The sequence below is a fragment of the Myotis brandtii genome, unplaced genomic scaffold (assembly GCF_000412655.1).
Source record: "Myotis brandtii unplaced genomic scaffold, ASM41265v1 scaffold333, whole genome shotgun sequence".
Taxonomy (NCBI): domain Eukaryota; kingdom Metazoa; phylum Chordata; class Mammalia; order Chiroptera; family Vespertilionidae; genus Myotis; species Myotis brandtii.
In genome coordinates, this window is record NW_005362842.1 from 2,228,282 (window position 1) to 2,242,305 (window position 14,024).

The 14,024-nt window shown below is 49.4% G+C and overlaps 1 protein-coding gene across 1 annotated transcript in view; it reads left to right on the forward strand.

The window, feature by feature from the left end:
• PTPRT (protein tyrosine phosphatase, receptor type, T) overlaps positions 1–14,024 on the forward strand; it is a 694,385-nt gene that overhangs the window by 621,161 nt on the left and 59,200 nt on the right. The window contains exon 22 of the mRNA XM_014543700.1: positions 5,206–5,293. Within this exon, the coding sequence (XP_014399186.1) occupies positions 5,206–5,293 (88 nt within the window). The remainder of the gene's footprint in view (positions 1–5,205; positions 5,294–14,024) is intronic.

Genomic DNA, 14,024 nt, shown 5'->3' on the forward strand with positions numbered 1-14,024 from the left:
GCCATCTGCATGCTGGGTGCATCCTGAAAAGCATGGTCGGATGCTGAGAAGACATCCAACTGCGTGTCATTCAAGGACTCCAAGGGTGGACAGGGACATTTATCAAATCCCTGCAGTGTCGAGGTACAGAGGGTACTTGCTTATTCGGGAGGGGGGTGCCCAGGGAGCAGGGCAAAGGTCAGAATAAACAAAACACTGTCCAGTGGGTCCATCCAAAAGCGAGACAGGAAGCTTTATTGGGTAGTGAGCTGCCCATTGCTAAGGGTATCCAAGTAGCAGATGCTATAGATCAGCTTATCAGCTGCCTAGAAGGCAATTGTGGATAGAAACACAACCAGATGATTTCCAGTGACTTGCCCCTCTGAGATTCCAGGATCTCTGCCTTCTGCATGTGCAGGAGCCACCTTACCCACTCATTGTTCCACCCATCTACCCATTCATTAATTTATTCAAAAGGGGTGATTCCAGCACATATGGAGTACAGAGCCAGTCTTGGGTTCTGGAGTTACAGATGCTATTCTTTCCCTGGAGTAATCCATCACCAAGTTGGGAGACAATACATTCAAATTATTAGATGTAGAAGAGTCCCTCTAATAACAGAAAAAGTGACTAAGTTGTTGAGGATGCAGTGGGGTGGTGGGAGGGTGAACGGGGAAGGTTTCAAAAAGGAGAAGATGCTTGAACTGGGTTTTGAAGGATATGTAGAAGTTTACCAGGTAGACTCGGGTGGAAGAGAATTTCAGGCAGAGGGAACAGCATGTGAAAAGTCAGTCTCAGAAGTTTGAAACACCTGAAATTGTCTACAGTGTTGCATTTCGTTCCTTATCATTGGAATATTAATATAAGGGCAAGCACTGAGGCTGCAGAGGCGATGCAGGGTGAAGTCATTAAGGACCTTGTATTAAAGACTTTGGAACTTATCCTGAAGACCATGGCACGGGGAGTAACTGGGTCCTATTCACATTTTAGAAAGATCTCTCTGATTACAGTGGAGAGTGGATTGGAGGGGACAGAGCCAAAGCAAGAGAAACCAGTGAGGAGACCCATGGGAAAGTATTTCTCCAGGTAAATTCACTTTTTGCAAGAATCATGGCTGCACATTAGACTCACCCATGAGCTTTAAACATAACCAATGCTCGCGTCTCATCCCCAGAGTCTGATTTCATTGGTCTGGGCTAGGGCCATGGCTTTGGGGGTTTTAAAGCTCCCCCAGATTATGTTACTGTGTAGCCATAACAAAACCTTACGTAAACTGTAACCCGAACCCTGGTACATAGTAAGTACACAACAGATATTTTCCCCAGAAAATTAGTGTGTAAACATTCGGAGTGTCCGCTTCTTGTCTTCATGCCACTTTGGTGGGTATCCTTGGGTGTACAGTTGGCTTTTATCACAGAGGGTTTCAGATAGGAAATCACCACCAGAATATAAGCTTAAACATTGAGAAGTTCAGTGCTGCCACTGAGACCAGCCTGCCACACCCTTGCAGAGAGCCAGGAATACTAAGTTGACCTGGCAAGTTGCCCGAAACAGATGTTGCCACCAGGCTACGGTGGGAGGATGAGACCAAGGCCTGGAATCTGAGTTCTAAGAGTTCCATGCAAAAGCAAGAGCCATTTGCAGTCTAGAGATGGCCTGTGCTGATGGCAAGAGGGATGCAGGGTGGTGGTCACCTCTAGTGAGGAGCAAAAAGAGGATGAGGGAGAGGAAGAGGGCAGGGGAGGCAAGCCCTCCATCAGTAAAATAAGCATGTTACAATCTCCATGGCACTTTTCTCATACTCGGATTTAAGGCAGAGATTGGTGCCCAGAGCCACACTGCTAGTTTTCTTCTCCCCCAGGATGTCTGTCTAAAGGTTTCAGACACACAGCAAAGTTGTGATCCCCTAATAGCTGGGAAGGCACACTATTACCCCAACCTAAAACCCTGGGAAAGCTAAATTGGAGAACATAACTTAGCTCAGGAAGCCCAGGCAGGGACCTCCCACCTCATCCTCATTCCATCTGGAATGGGCATCAATTCTACCTACCCAACTGCTGCATAGTTGAGGATCATGGTCATCCTTCTAGAACAGTGGTTCTCAACCTTCCTAATGCCACGACCCTTTAATACAGTTCCTCATGTTGTGGTGACCCCCAATTTCATTGTTACAAATTGAACATAATTAAAGCATAGTGATTAATCACAAAAACAATATGTAATTATATATGTGTTTTTTCGATGGTCTTAGGCGACCCCTGTGAAAGGGTCGTTCGACCCCCAAAGGGGTCGTGACCCACAGGTTGAGAACCGCTGTCCTAGAACAAAAGTCAGCAAATGACAGCCATAGGCTAAATCCAACACCTGTTTTTGTGAATATAGTTTTATTGGAATGAAGCCATGCCCATTTGTTTGCACTTCGTCTGCAAGTGCTTTCACTCTACGGCAGTGGAGTTGAGTAGGAGTAATTACAACAGAACCCAAGCTGTGTACTATCTGGCCCATTATAGAAAAAATTTTCCAACCTCTGCTCTAAAAATGACCCAGCCAAGCTGGCTTAACGCATGGGAGATTAGAAGCAAGAAAGGGGGCATCATGCATGGGCTGGGCTTTTTATAGTCAGTGGTCCTTCCTATCTGTCAAACATGGCCCGCTGAATGGCTGAATTTCTGACCAAGCAGGATACAGATTCCTCCTTGCTCGGGATGGACCTAGCAATGAATAGATAGGCAAAGGCAAGACTGGTGTATTGAGATGCGTGGGTGCTCCTTTGCCCTGCATTACTAACAAGGACCTGTGTAGACTGAAGATACTGCAAATTCCATCCCAGAAGCGCCTGTCAAACATGGCCCGCTGAATGGCTGAATTTCTGACCAAGCAGGATACAGATTCCTCCTTGCTCGGGATGGACCTAGCAATGAATAGATAGGCAAAGGCAAGACTGGTGTATTGAGATGCGTGGGTGCTCCTTTGCCCTGCATTACTAACAAGGACCTGTGTAGACTGAAGATACTGCAAATTCCATCCCAGAAGCAGTGCAAGAGCCACAAGCAGTGGGTGGGAACACTAGTCCAAGTGTTGCCCAACCTTCATGCTTCTGTAGCTTCACTAAAGCTGTCCCTGCTCCCTTAAATGCCCAGCTTCCTTCTCTTTGAGATAATTAACTATACTAGTGATGGCGAACCTTTTGAGCTTGGCGTGTCAGCATTTTGAAAAACCCTAACTTAACTCTGGTGCCATGTCACATATAGAAATTTTTTGATATTTGCAACCATAGTAAAACAAAGACTTATATTTTGATATTTGTTTTATATATTTAAATGCCATTTAACAAAGAAAAATCAACCAAAAAAATGAGTTCGCGTGTCACCTCTGACACGCGTGTCATAGGTTCGCCATCATTGAACTATACCCTCCCTGTGTTTCCATAACACTTGGCTCATAACTCTGTTAAGTCATTCCATATGGTCGTTTACTTGTCTTTCTCCTCTTAAACTGATGACTCCCATCTCTTTCCTCCCCCAAACTCTGACCTCTTTGTCCAACTTCCTGCTAAACATCTTCGCTTGGATGTCGGATAGTCATCTCAAACGTGGCCACCGCTGCTACTATTGTTCTTATTGTTTTGAACATGTTAAGAAGCACATAGTATTCAGCAAGGGCTAGGCACTGTTCTAAGCCCTTTATGTACCCAAAACACACTTATTTCTTGCCTCCCAATCCTGTTTCTCCCTAGCTGTTTCTTCTCTATCTCAGTGACTGTCATGGCTCTCCACTCAGTTCTCCGAGCCAACAGTCTGGGCCTCAGCCTTCATCCCTCTCTCCTTCACAGTCCACGTCATCAGTGGATATGTTGGTGACCTGCCCATATCCCCTCCACACAGTGTCCCCAGTGCCTGCCTCCTGGAAACACCTGTGACTTTTTGCCTGAGGACTTCCTCAGCACAAAAGAATGTGCACACCCTACCTACGGAGCACGGCAGAGCGTTAAGGGAGTTTCTAAGAGTCGTCCTCAACAATGATAGATGGAAATTGGTGGATAAACACCCCAACTCCCTTCTCCCTCTGGTAGGAGAATGAAATGGGCCCATGGCATTAAGCCCCAGGCACACAGTGGTAACCTGTTCATTGATGTACCCTATGTTGACTTTCTTCCCTTGATTGGCTCACTTCCTGGACTCTTACAACCATGCTTCTTAGGATTGCCTCCCAAATAGAGTCTCATATCCAGATCCTTGTTTCTTGCAAAAGCAGTGAGTCTGCTCCTGAACCAAAACCTACAAACTTCAACTGAAAATATTCAGTTCTCACTGCATTCACTGCCGCCATCCTGGATCAAGGTCCCAAGGTACCATCATCTCTTACCTGGACTATTGCAACAACTTCTTAATTGATCTCCCTGAGCGTGTATTTCATATGTGAGCCAGAATGTACTTTGTAAAAACATAAATCATATCCAGTAACTCCCCTGCTCAAAACCCTCTGATGGTTTCCCATTACACTTAGAGTAACACCCAGCTGGTTACCAGTGACCGCAGTGCCCCCTCTAATCCTAACTCTTCCAGCCTCTCCGGTGCTCCTGTCACTGCTCTCCCTAACTCATCCTTGATTGTGGTCCTTGGTTATCACCTTTGCATCTACTGTTCCCTCTGCCTAGAAAGTGCTTCCTACGTTTCTTTGTATGAGTGGCTTTTCACATCATAGCTTAGATATTACCTTCTCAGAGAAGCCCTCCCAAACTGTGTAATCTGAAACAGTCCTCATCCTCTATCACTATCCCTTCTCGAAGCTTCATTTTCTTCATAACATTTTCCACCATCTAAACTTACATGTTTTCTGGTTCATTTGCTACACCTCCCAGTGGACTGGAAGCTCAAGGGGCACTTAGTTTATTTCTCTGTGTCCCAAGTACATAGAACAGTGCCAAACACATATTAGGGACACAATAAATATCTGTCGAATGAATGAATGAATGAATGAGTCCCCTACTGGACCAGATTTGGGCTCATAGCACACAGAAGACCTCAATAGCATTTGAGCCAATGAAGGAGGAAATAAGGCCAAGGAGAGGCCCAGTCTATGTTCTTCCCAGGCCCCATCCACCACCACACAGCCCTTTATGCTGAGTGACCCACTACAGCGGGTGCTGTTTCCCCACTGGTTCATCTTCACCTGCATAGTGCTTCTATCTCTGGCCATCCTAACCACTCTGTCCTTCCTTTGTAGGCCTTACCAGAGGGGCAGACTGCTTCATGGGACACAGCCAAGGAGGATGAAAATCGCAATAAGAACCGATATGGAAACATCATTTCCTGTAAGTGCCCTTCTGGGAGGTCCCAGGCTTTGGGGACACAGAGGAAACCAAACCATTACTATTATTTACCTAGAGTTTGTTGTCAAGTTATCCTTGGTGTTTCCAGCTTTGGGTCAACATGCCAAGCTGGGAGCTGTATTACAGCCTGGGTGACAGAGCATGGCTGACCTCAGGCCCAGGAGGCAGGTGGGAAGCTGGGTCCAAGCAGAGTAGATCCAGGAAGCCTCTGGAAGCTGCGTCTGGCCTGGCATTGCCCATTGCTCAAGAATTTCTCAGGTTGGGAAGGAAGCCCAGGCAAAGGAATCCTTCCTGTTCCCAGCAGTTCTTCTAGTGCAGAGTACCACCTTATAAGTCACTTGGGGTACTAGCAAGATCCAGCCTGTGAGGGAGGGGCTGAGGACACCCAGGTGAGAGAATAGTGCTCCTCTCAGAAGGCAGAGTCCCAAGCAAGGATTGATGCCCGGAAGGAGCCAGAAGCTCTGAGCTTAGGGCATCATGACTTCTGCCAGACCCCACCGCCAGTGGGGCAGAGGCTCTAAGGTGAGTGCCTGCTGCTCAGGGCTGCATTGGCACAGGCATTTGTTGGCACTGAGCCTGCAGGGGGCAGGCATGTTTTGCGTGGAGCTCAGGGAGGCATGGAAGGACATTGCTTTGCTTGGCAATGAGCTCCAGGCAGCCCTGACGGGATGTGGTGCAGAGTGGTTGGAGCCTCTGCAGAAAAAAACTGCCTGGCTTCTGTCCCGGCTCTGGGACCCGGAGCAGGTTTCCTGGCCTCTCCGAGCTTCACTTCCTCACCTTTAAAATGATGATAATAACAGAGATAGGGTCGTTGAAAGAAGGTACATGGAACCCTTGGCCTTAGTGCCTATCATCATCCTCCTCATAGCATGGAGTTAACTTTCTCAGAGTCATGGATAAGCAGTGTGGATGGATAAGCAGTGTGGTGGATGTATCATCCCACCACATTTTAACCAGAATTCACTGACTACCCATGTGGCTCATGGAATAAGCCAGTTGGGGAGGGAGGCATGATCAGATGTCCATTTTGGAAAGATCTATCGGGTAGATGATTGGGAGGGTAGATTAGATTGGGAGAGGCAGGAAACAGAGGAACCAGTCAAGAGGCGACTTCACTGGTCCCAGCAAGGGATGGTGAGGCCTGAACAAAGTCAGTAACAATACTTGTGTGTGACGGTACATGGTGGAGTTCCTAGAGAAGAGGGAGAGAGACAGGCTTCCATATAACTAAATATCAAGTCACACACAAGTATGGTCACTGTCAAACATTGGTGTGTGCAGCCTTCCATGCAACAACTACAGAGAGGACAAAGTTACCTCGTGCAAAATGCTGAGTACATATTCTCATTAGAACAGAAGTCTGCAGCAGCCTTTGCCTGCCACGGTGTAGCTCACCTGGACCTTTGACATCTCACCAAAGTGCATAGCATTCCTTGGTCCCAGCTCTTAGAGTAACCCAGCTCATCCAAAAAGAAAAAGAAAAAAAGATCATGAAGAACAGATTATTTCTAGCACAGCTCAGTGTTTTGTTAACTGTCTAGACATTGCCTAAGAAAAAGCTTGGAGGGAGAAAAGCGTAAGATACAGGCAGCTTGTCGAGGAAGAAGGAGGCAGAAGTTTCAGCTTAGCTGTTTCCTGTGCTGATTTAGGAATGGGCTATGAATGGCAGAACTAATCAAAAACATTTGTAATTTGTCTATTGGATGATAGTAATGTAGACAGCAAGATTTCTTGCAAGCGAAGCATTGGAAAGAGATATTCAAACAATCAGGAAATGTGTGTTGCGACCTATGATGTGTGGGCATCCTATGAGCCAGGCCCTGTGGGACCCTGGGCCTCTGCTCCCAGGGGGCTCCCATTTGGGGCATACATGGCTGCTCACTCCAACCATCCTCTGCTCGTGGACCAAGCCCTAAAATTCCTGATCACATGTCTGTTGCCCCTATTAGATTGTGAGTCCAGATATGGCCACTAAATTATAGGCTGTGAGACATTATGTGATCACTCGAAGCTTTAATCTTCTGTCTGCAAAATGGGTACAAGGATGTTTTCCTCCCAGAGGTGTTGTGCAGATAAGAAAAAATAGATGACTAGTGCACAGACAAGAGACCCTGCCTTCCTGAGAGACAGGAATACCCAGACTGGGTCAGGTATCAGGGCCAAAGCCTGTGGGGGCCAAGGATGAGGGGCCACGCAAAGCTATGTATCTCTCCAGACCCCACTGCTCACCCTCTGCTCTCAGCACCTTTGCCCATGCCATCACCGGCTCTCCCCTGGTCTCTGCCCAGCCTCCTTTTTGGTTGCTCCATATCCATTGTTGTCCCCCACTGTCTACCTATCTGATCCTGACAGAAGCCAGAGGGACCTGAATTGGATCATGTCATCTTCCTACTGAAAACTTTGCCCTTTGCTCATGAACACGCCTTGTCCAGAGTCTCTTAGCCGCCTCTCAGGTCTCGTTTCCCACTGTGTCCTCTTCATAATGGTCTCCTCTACAAGCTACACTGCCCTTCCTTCAGCCCCTGGAGCTTTCCAGGATCATCTATGCCACAGGGCCTTGCACATTTGTTCTATCAACGTGCCTTTTCCTCCTCTCTTTGTTCTACTAATTCTACTTTTCTTTAGATCTTAGCTCAGTCACCGCTTCCTCAGGGAATCCTTCAGACCTTCTGAATATGCACACAACCCCAGTATTCACTCCTAGAGCACTTTTCCTTAACTCTCCTCATCACTGTGGTGTTGGAGGCATTTGCATGACTCTCAGTTGACTGCCTGACTCCCTCACAATTAGTAAATGCTCGGTGACAGCAGGACCATGACTGTGTCCCCAAAACTGCCATATAGTTCGTGCTCAGTAAATAGGAATGAATGTTGGGAAACACAGATTCTCCACAAGACCCCACAGGCCTTGAACCGTGGGTCTCTCCCTCTGGCTTCCCAAATAAAATAGAGAACACCCAAAAGGATGGATGGAGGAAGGCGGGATCAAGATGATACTCGGAGTGACGTCCAAGTAATGTCTCTTAGTGATGAAGAGGGCAGTGAACCTAAATGAGCAGAACAGGGGCTGGATCCCAGACAGCAGGGAGAACAATGAAAGGGTTAGACTTCTGCCACTGGGGTGCAGAAGGTGCTGTCTGAGTCCCACCCACACCCCACGGCCTCACCACCTCCCTGTCCTGCGATGCCAGATGGTAGTACCAGCATCCAGGGCCAGGATGAGGGTAAGGTGGGTGAGACACCCAGTCTGCAACATTCAAGGAGGTTCCTCCCTCTCAGCCGTTGACCCTGCACCTGCACAACCCTGAGAGCAAGCGCCTCCCTTGCTTCACCCTCATCCTGCCCTGTCTGTGTCTCTTTGCCTGAGGACTTACTCCAAAGCTGGGCAGGATGCTCTGTCCACGCACTAGGCAGGTTCCCCCCTGGACCAGGAAATGGCCCAGCTCCTCACCTGGGTGTGTATTTCACACCTTTTCCTAAATCCCCCCGGGGAGGTGGCAGCAGTTGCCCACGGAAGGAATGGCCTTGAAAACGCACTCTCTGGGTGGCCTTCTCTTAGCTGTCTCCCTGCCCCCTTTCCCGGGGTGACCCCTCTCCTCCTATGTCAACTCCTCGCACTGCAATCCTCATCTTACATCTACTTCTGGGGAAACCCAAACAGAGGCAGAGGGAATTCATACACCTCATGACACCACCTGGCTGGGCTTAAATAAACCCGAGTCTCCTTTCTAGTTTAAGGCTCCATGATTCTGCAACCAATCAGGGCTGAAGCAGGGACAGTGCCAAGGTAACCAGTGGGTTCTAAAGCCGTGCAAGACCTACAGGGAACCTAGGAAGAAAAGAGAAGTCCTGGAGTTGCCATGAGAACGGTAAAGAGAAACAGCCTGAGGAACAGGAAGTCTTCCTGCCCTTGGAGGTGTCCCTCCCAAAGGCCAAGTCTGCCCAGGCTTGATAATTAGAACTGTTCCTGGCACAAGAGGAAAACCAGGTGTGATTAGCATCTTAAGGAACCCAGAGGGGCTGGAGTGGAGGACAAAGCCCAGGCCAGGAGAACGGAAAGATTAGCGGGAAAGAGAAGGGGGCAGGGCACCGCCTGCAAATGAAACAATGAAAGAGAAACCTTGGCCAAATAAGCCCTTTCTTCCACTGGATTCTGTTTAGAAGTTAGTAATAGAGACTGTGGGGTTTCCAGGGCCTGGGAATGAAAAGGAAGTGAAAGGGAGGGAAATGAATGGGGAAAACAGAACAGAGGGCTCTTTGCTTTCAAGTAGCTCTGGGCGGGACTGTGAACAAGAGGAAATTTCAAGAACACCAGAGCATTCCCCATGGGGCAGTTCTAGAACAGGAAATTACACCCGGGAGAGGAAGTGATCTTGGGGGGTTGCAGAGTTTACAAAATGAGGCTTCTCTTCCTAAATCAGGCAGGGTCCCACCAGGAAACAGATGGGACCCTCAAATAAGGGGGTTTGGGGAGACTTAATGACGTGAGTTTTTACAAAGGTGCGAGCTACGTGCAGGGAGACACGGGAACAGTGAAGCACCCTGGGGCTAATACTACACGCACAGGCCAGAGGACTCAGCAAGGAGAGGCCACCAGGGCCCAGAGAAGCATGACTCGATCATGTGCATGGGGACCCACCAAGGGAGCAGAAGGAGGAAGTAGCTTGATGCACACCTTTCTCTTTGTCCCACCTACTGCCTGTGCTTCCCATTGGCTAAACCCCACCAGGAGCCAGAGGACAAGGAATCAGCAGACCGCATCCAGTGCCTCCCACAGTGTGGGCCCCAGAGCAGCAGCACTGGCATCACCTGGGAGCTTGTTGGAAATGCTCGTTCTTGGGCCCCACCCAAACCTCCTGTATCAAATCCTGGGGGGACGCCCAGCCAGCTGTGTTTCTCAAAGCTCTCCAGGTGACACGGATGCCCGTTCATGTTTGAGAACCTCCGACCTTGTCCACAGAGCTCAGCCACCCGGACTTGAGAACCAGGTGCCAGTACGTTTTCTAAGCTTATGTCCTCCTAAGTCAACACAAGCCCCGGGGCTCAGCTGGACTCGAGTATTGGACGTGGGTCAGGAAGACCTGAAGCTGGTCTCAGTTCCGCCCTTTACCTCATTCATGACCTTCCACAAGGGCACTTCCTCTCTCTGACACTCAGTGTCTCATCTCTCAATGCCAAGGTGAATGAATATTGAATCTGCTGCGCAGACTGTGGTCCTAGACGAGACTTAGTCTCGGCCCTTTGAGTTCACAGGCAAGGAGCGAGGTCCAGAGGTCAGCAGGGTCACATAGGGCGTCTGTAGGGCAGCCACGACCAGGGCTCTGGGCATGGGCTGCCTGGACGCCTCATGCTGCCTGCCCAGGGTCTCTCTGCATCGAGGCACATCATGCTTTGGGGGAAGGGAAGAACGTGCTAAGGCTCGACCTCAGAACAGATGGCAGCCTGGGGCCAGCTCTTCAGAGAGGCTGTCCTCACTCCCAGGGAGGAATTCAGGGTCCAAACAGACCCAAGAGCCTTTCATCCCAGCAGATTTCTCTGCTGGTTTCTGGGGATCGAGCTGGGGTGACGAGATGAAGGTTTCGTTCAGTGCTCCCAACCCTTTTGTTGGTTTGTTGTTGTTATTTTGCGGTCTCTGAGGGTGGCGCTGGCCTGGGCCTGACAGACCCTAGTGCTGAGCACCCAGTTCATCAGCGGGCTTGCTCTGCACTGGCACCTCTCTGCCCGCTTGCAGAGCTGGCCAGGACTGCCAGGATATTGTGTCCCCAGGATCAGTCCCCACTTGATGACTTATGGGGGTTGGTGTATAAGTTCCCAGCTCCCTATCCCAAGTCTGATGCCCAGAGGGTTGTGTTCTGCACTCTCTCCCAGTGTTCCTGGAAGGACCACGCCCAGGTGCCTATAGTGGTCACTGCTGGATGACTCACCCATATTGGATTCCTTCCTTTCTCCCTCTCACTTCCCATCTCCCGGTGTTTCCTGGGATTACCTCCCAAATCAACTCCGTGCACTCAAATCCTTGCCTCAGATTCTGTTTCTGAAGGAATTCAAGTACAAAGCCTCTTTCTTGAAAGTTTCCCTCGTGGGGTAAGGGCTTGGCCTGCTTAGGCGGAAACGAGAAGTTCATCAGATGGGCCCTGTCCCTCTAACAGTCTAGCTCAGCCGTGGGCAAACTACGGCCCACGGGCCGGATCCGACCCGTTTGAAATGAATAAAACTAAAAAAAAAAAAGACCGTACCCTTTTATGTAATGATGTTTACTTTGAATTTATATTAGTTCACACAAACACTCCATCCATGCTTTTGTTCCAGCCCTCCGGTCCAGTTTAAGAACCCATTGTGGCCCTCGAGTCAAAAAGTTTGCCCACCCCTGGTCTAGCTGCTGCCCCAGAGGGCCCTGCAGGGGGAACTGTCCAGCCTCAGCCACCACAGAATTGCTGGGCCAGGGAGGTGCACGAATGTTCCTGTTTCGCTCTCCTCCCCACGCCACCTCTCTTGATGATGGTAATTCAATCAAGACTAAATGTGCAGACCTTTCGCTTCAATGAGGTTCCCCGGGCAGCCTCAGCGGAATCCTCTGCCCCCTCTCCATCCACTCATGCAAGAGGACGCATTAACATTTCCAGTTCTTCTGGAAAATGATTTTTCGGCTCCACTGTTCATCGTAATGAGCCAAATCTCTTTCCTCTGACAAATCGCACCTTTTCTCTACCCTCCTCAGTGCCCAGGAGACAGGAAGAAAGAGCGTCAGGTACCCAAGGACAGTCTCTCCCAGCCCCACCCCCGGAAGTGACCCTCTCTGAGTGGATGTGACTTGAGAAGAGTGACTCATTGGGCTACCTTTGCTGAGGGGGAAGAGGCGATTTGCTTTGAGAGGTAGAACTGTGCAAAGGAGGAAACTGAGCCCAGTCCTTGGGCGTGCATGGGAACAGTGGCTGGAACAGAGTTGGGGTGAGAACTGGCCTGGAAGAGGTGTGGAGGAACGGGTCTTGGGGTTCCAGGAGGGGTAGGGACCCCGCCCTCTACAAGAAAGCTTTCACCCTTGTGCCTTCACCAGAGTTAAACTTCCAGGAGCCTGAGGTTCTCATTCATAAAACAGGGTGATGACATATAGCTCACAGGGTGACAATGCGAAGCTAATGGCATAGCATCCATAGGCTTCTAGAGTAGTGCCTGGAACATCTCACTCCACAGAGGTAAAGACATTCCTGGACCTCACACCTCACACAGGTAGGTTCTGGTCTCATGGCCCAATTCCAGTAAGAACTGTTGGTCTTTCCCAGGACAAATGGAAGTGAATGGCCAGGGCACCTCTGTGCTAAATAACTGGACATTGGTCTGAGCATTCAACCCTGAGTGGGACCAGAATCTCCTGCAGGACTTGTTAACACAGAGATGGCTGGGCCCTGCCTCGGAGTTTCTCATTCAGCGGGTCTGGGCTGCGACTCAGGAATTTGCATTTCTAGCATGTTTCCAGATGTTGTTGATACTATTGATCCAGGGACTATATTGTGAAAACCACTGTTCTAGAATAATAATAAAACTGAATGTATACATTTATGCTGATGTCTTACACCACTCCAGGTGTTTCTATACGTCCCCTCTTATATCTCTGCTAAGGTGGATGTGATTCTGATGTTATAATTGGGTAAACTGAGGCTTGGGGAAGGTGCATAACTTGCCCCGGGTGATACGGTTAGTGTGTGACAGACCTGGGGTCTGCCTCCAGAGCCCACCCAACCCCTTGCCTCTCTCCTACTGGACACAAGAATCAGCTGTCAATTTTAGGACAGGACAGGCTGGGTCTGCAGGCGGTGTGAGGGGTTTGCTGTGGGGAGAGGACAAATTCGAGCACAGGATCCAGGCACACTCTGCCAGCCTTGTGTACAGGAAAGAGCGTGGGGTCCCTAAAATCAACAGAATGACTGAAGCAAGAGGCCAGTTCCTCTCTCGTTCTCAGCCTTTCAGACACAAATATGAATTCGTTTATTGGACAGATAATAATTGAGCACCTGCTCTGTGGCCCACATGGTAGTAAGTAGGGTGCCCTTCCTTAAGTAGGGCCTGAGGAGAGCCACGGGTTAATCAGTCCCAGAAATAGAACTGCTGGGAAGGAAAGTACTAGTACAGGGAGCTCTCAGGGTCTGGGGAGGAGAGATCACAGAAGACTTCCTGCGGAAAGGACTTTGAGCTGAGGAATGAGATGTTGCCAGCCTTATGGGTCTGGGGGTGTTCCTCTACCTGTGCAAAGGCCCTGAGGTCCGCAGACATCATGCATTTGAGCAGCTGAAAGAAGGCTGGTTACCAGAGTAGTGTGTGGGGAGCAACGCATGAGGCTGCACTGGGAAGTGGGTCCCACACCTTCAGATCAGACAAGGCATGTGCATGTAGTAAGGCTTTCTTCTCTGTCCATGGTGTCCTGGGGCCGGTTCATGCCAGCTTGCAAGAACAGATTGTTACATTTTCAGGAATTTTGTGAGCTAGGGGAGGCCACGTTGGTAGCTTGAGATCAGTCATGGCCGGAGTATTTATAGCACAGAAATCGGTAGCCGTTGCCGCTCAGGGCCTTTTTCTCCTCAGAGAGCTGTTTGTTAAACATTTGCCAACAGACCATGGGTCTCTGTCCTGAAACTACCAGGAATAGATCGATTCCCAAGGGATGATGTTTCTGTGCCTCTGGATTTGTGTTTGAGGAGCCGGGGGCAGTGTGTGTATT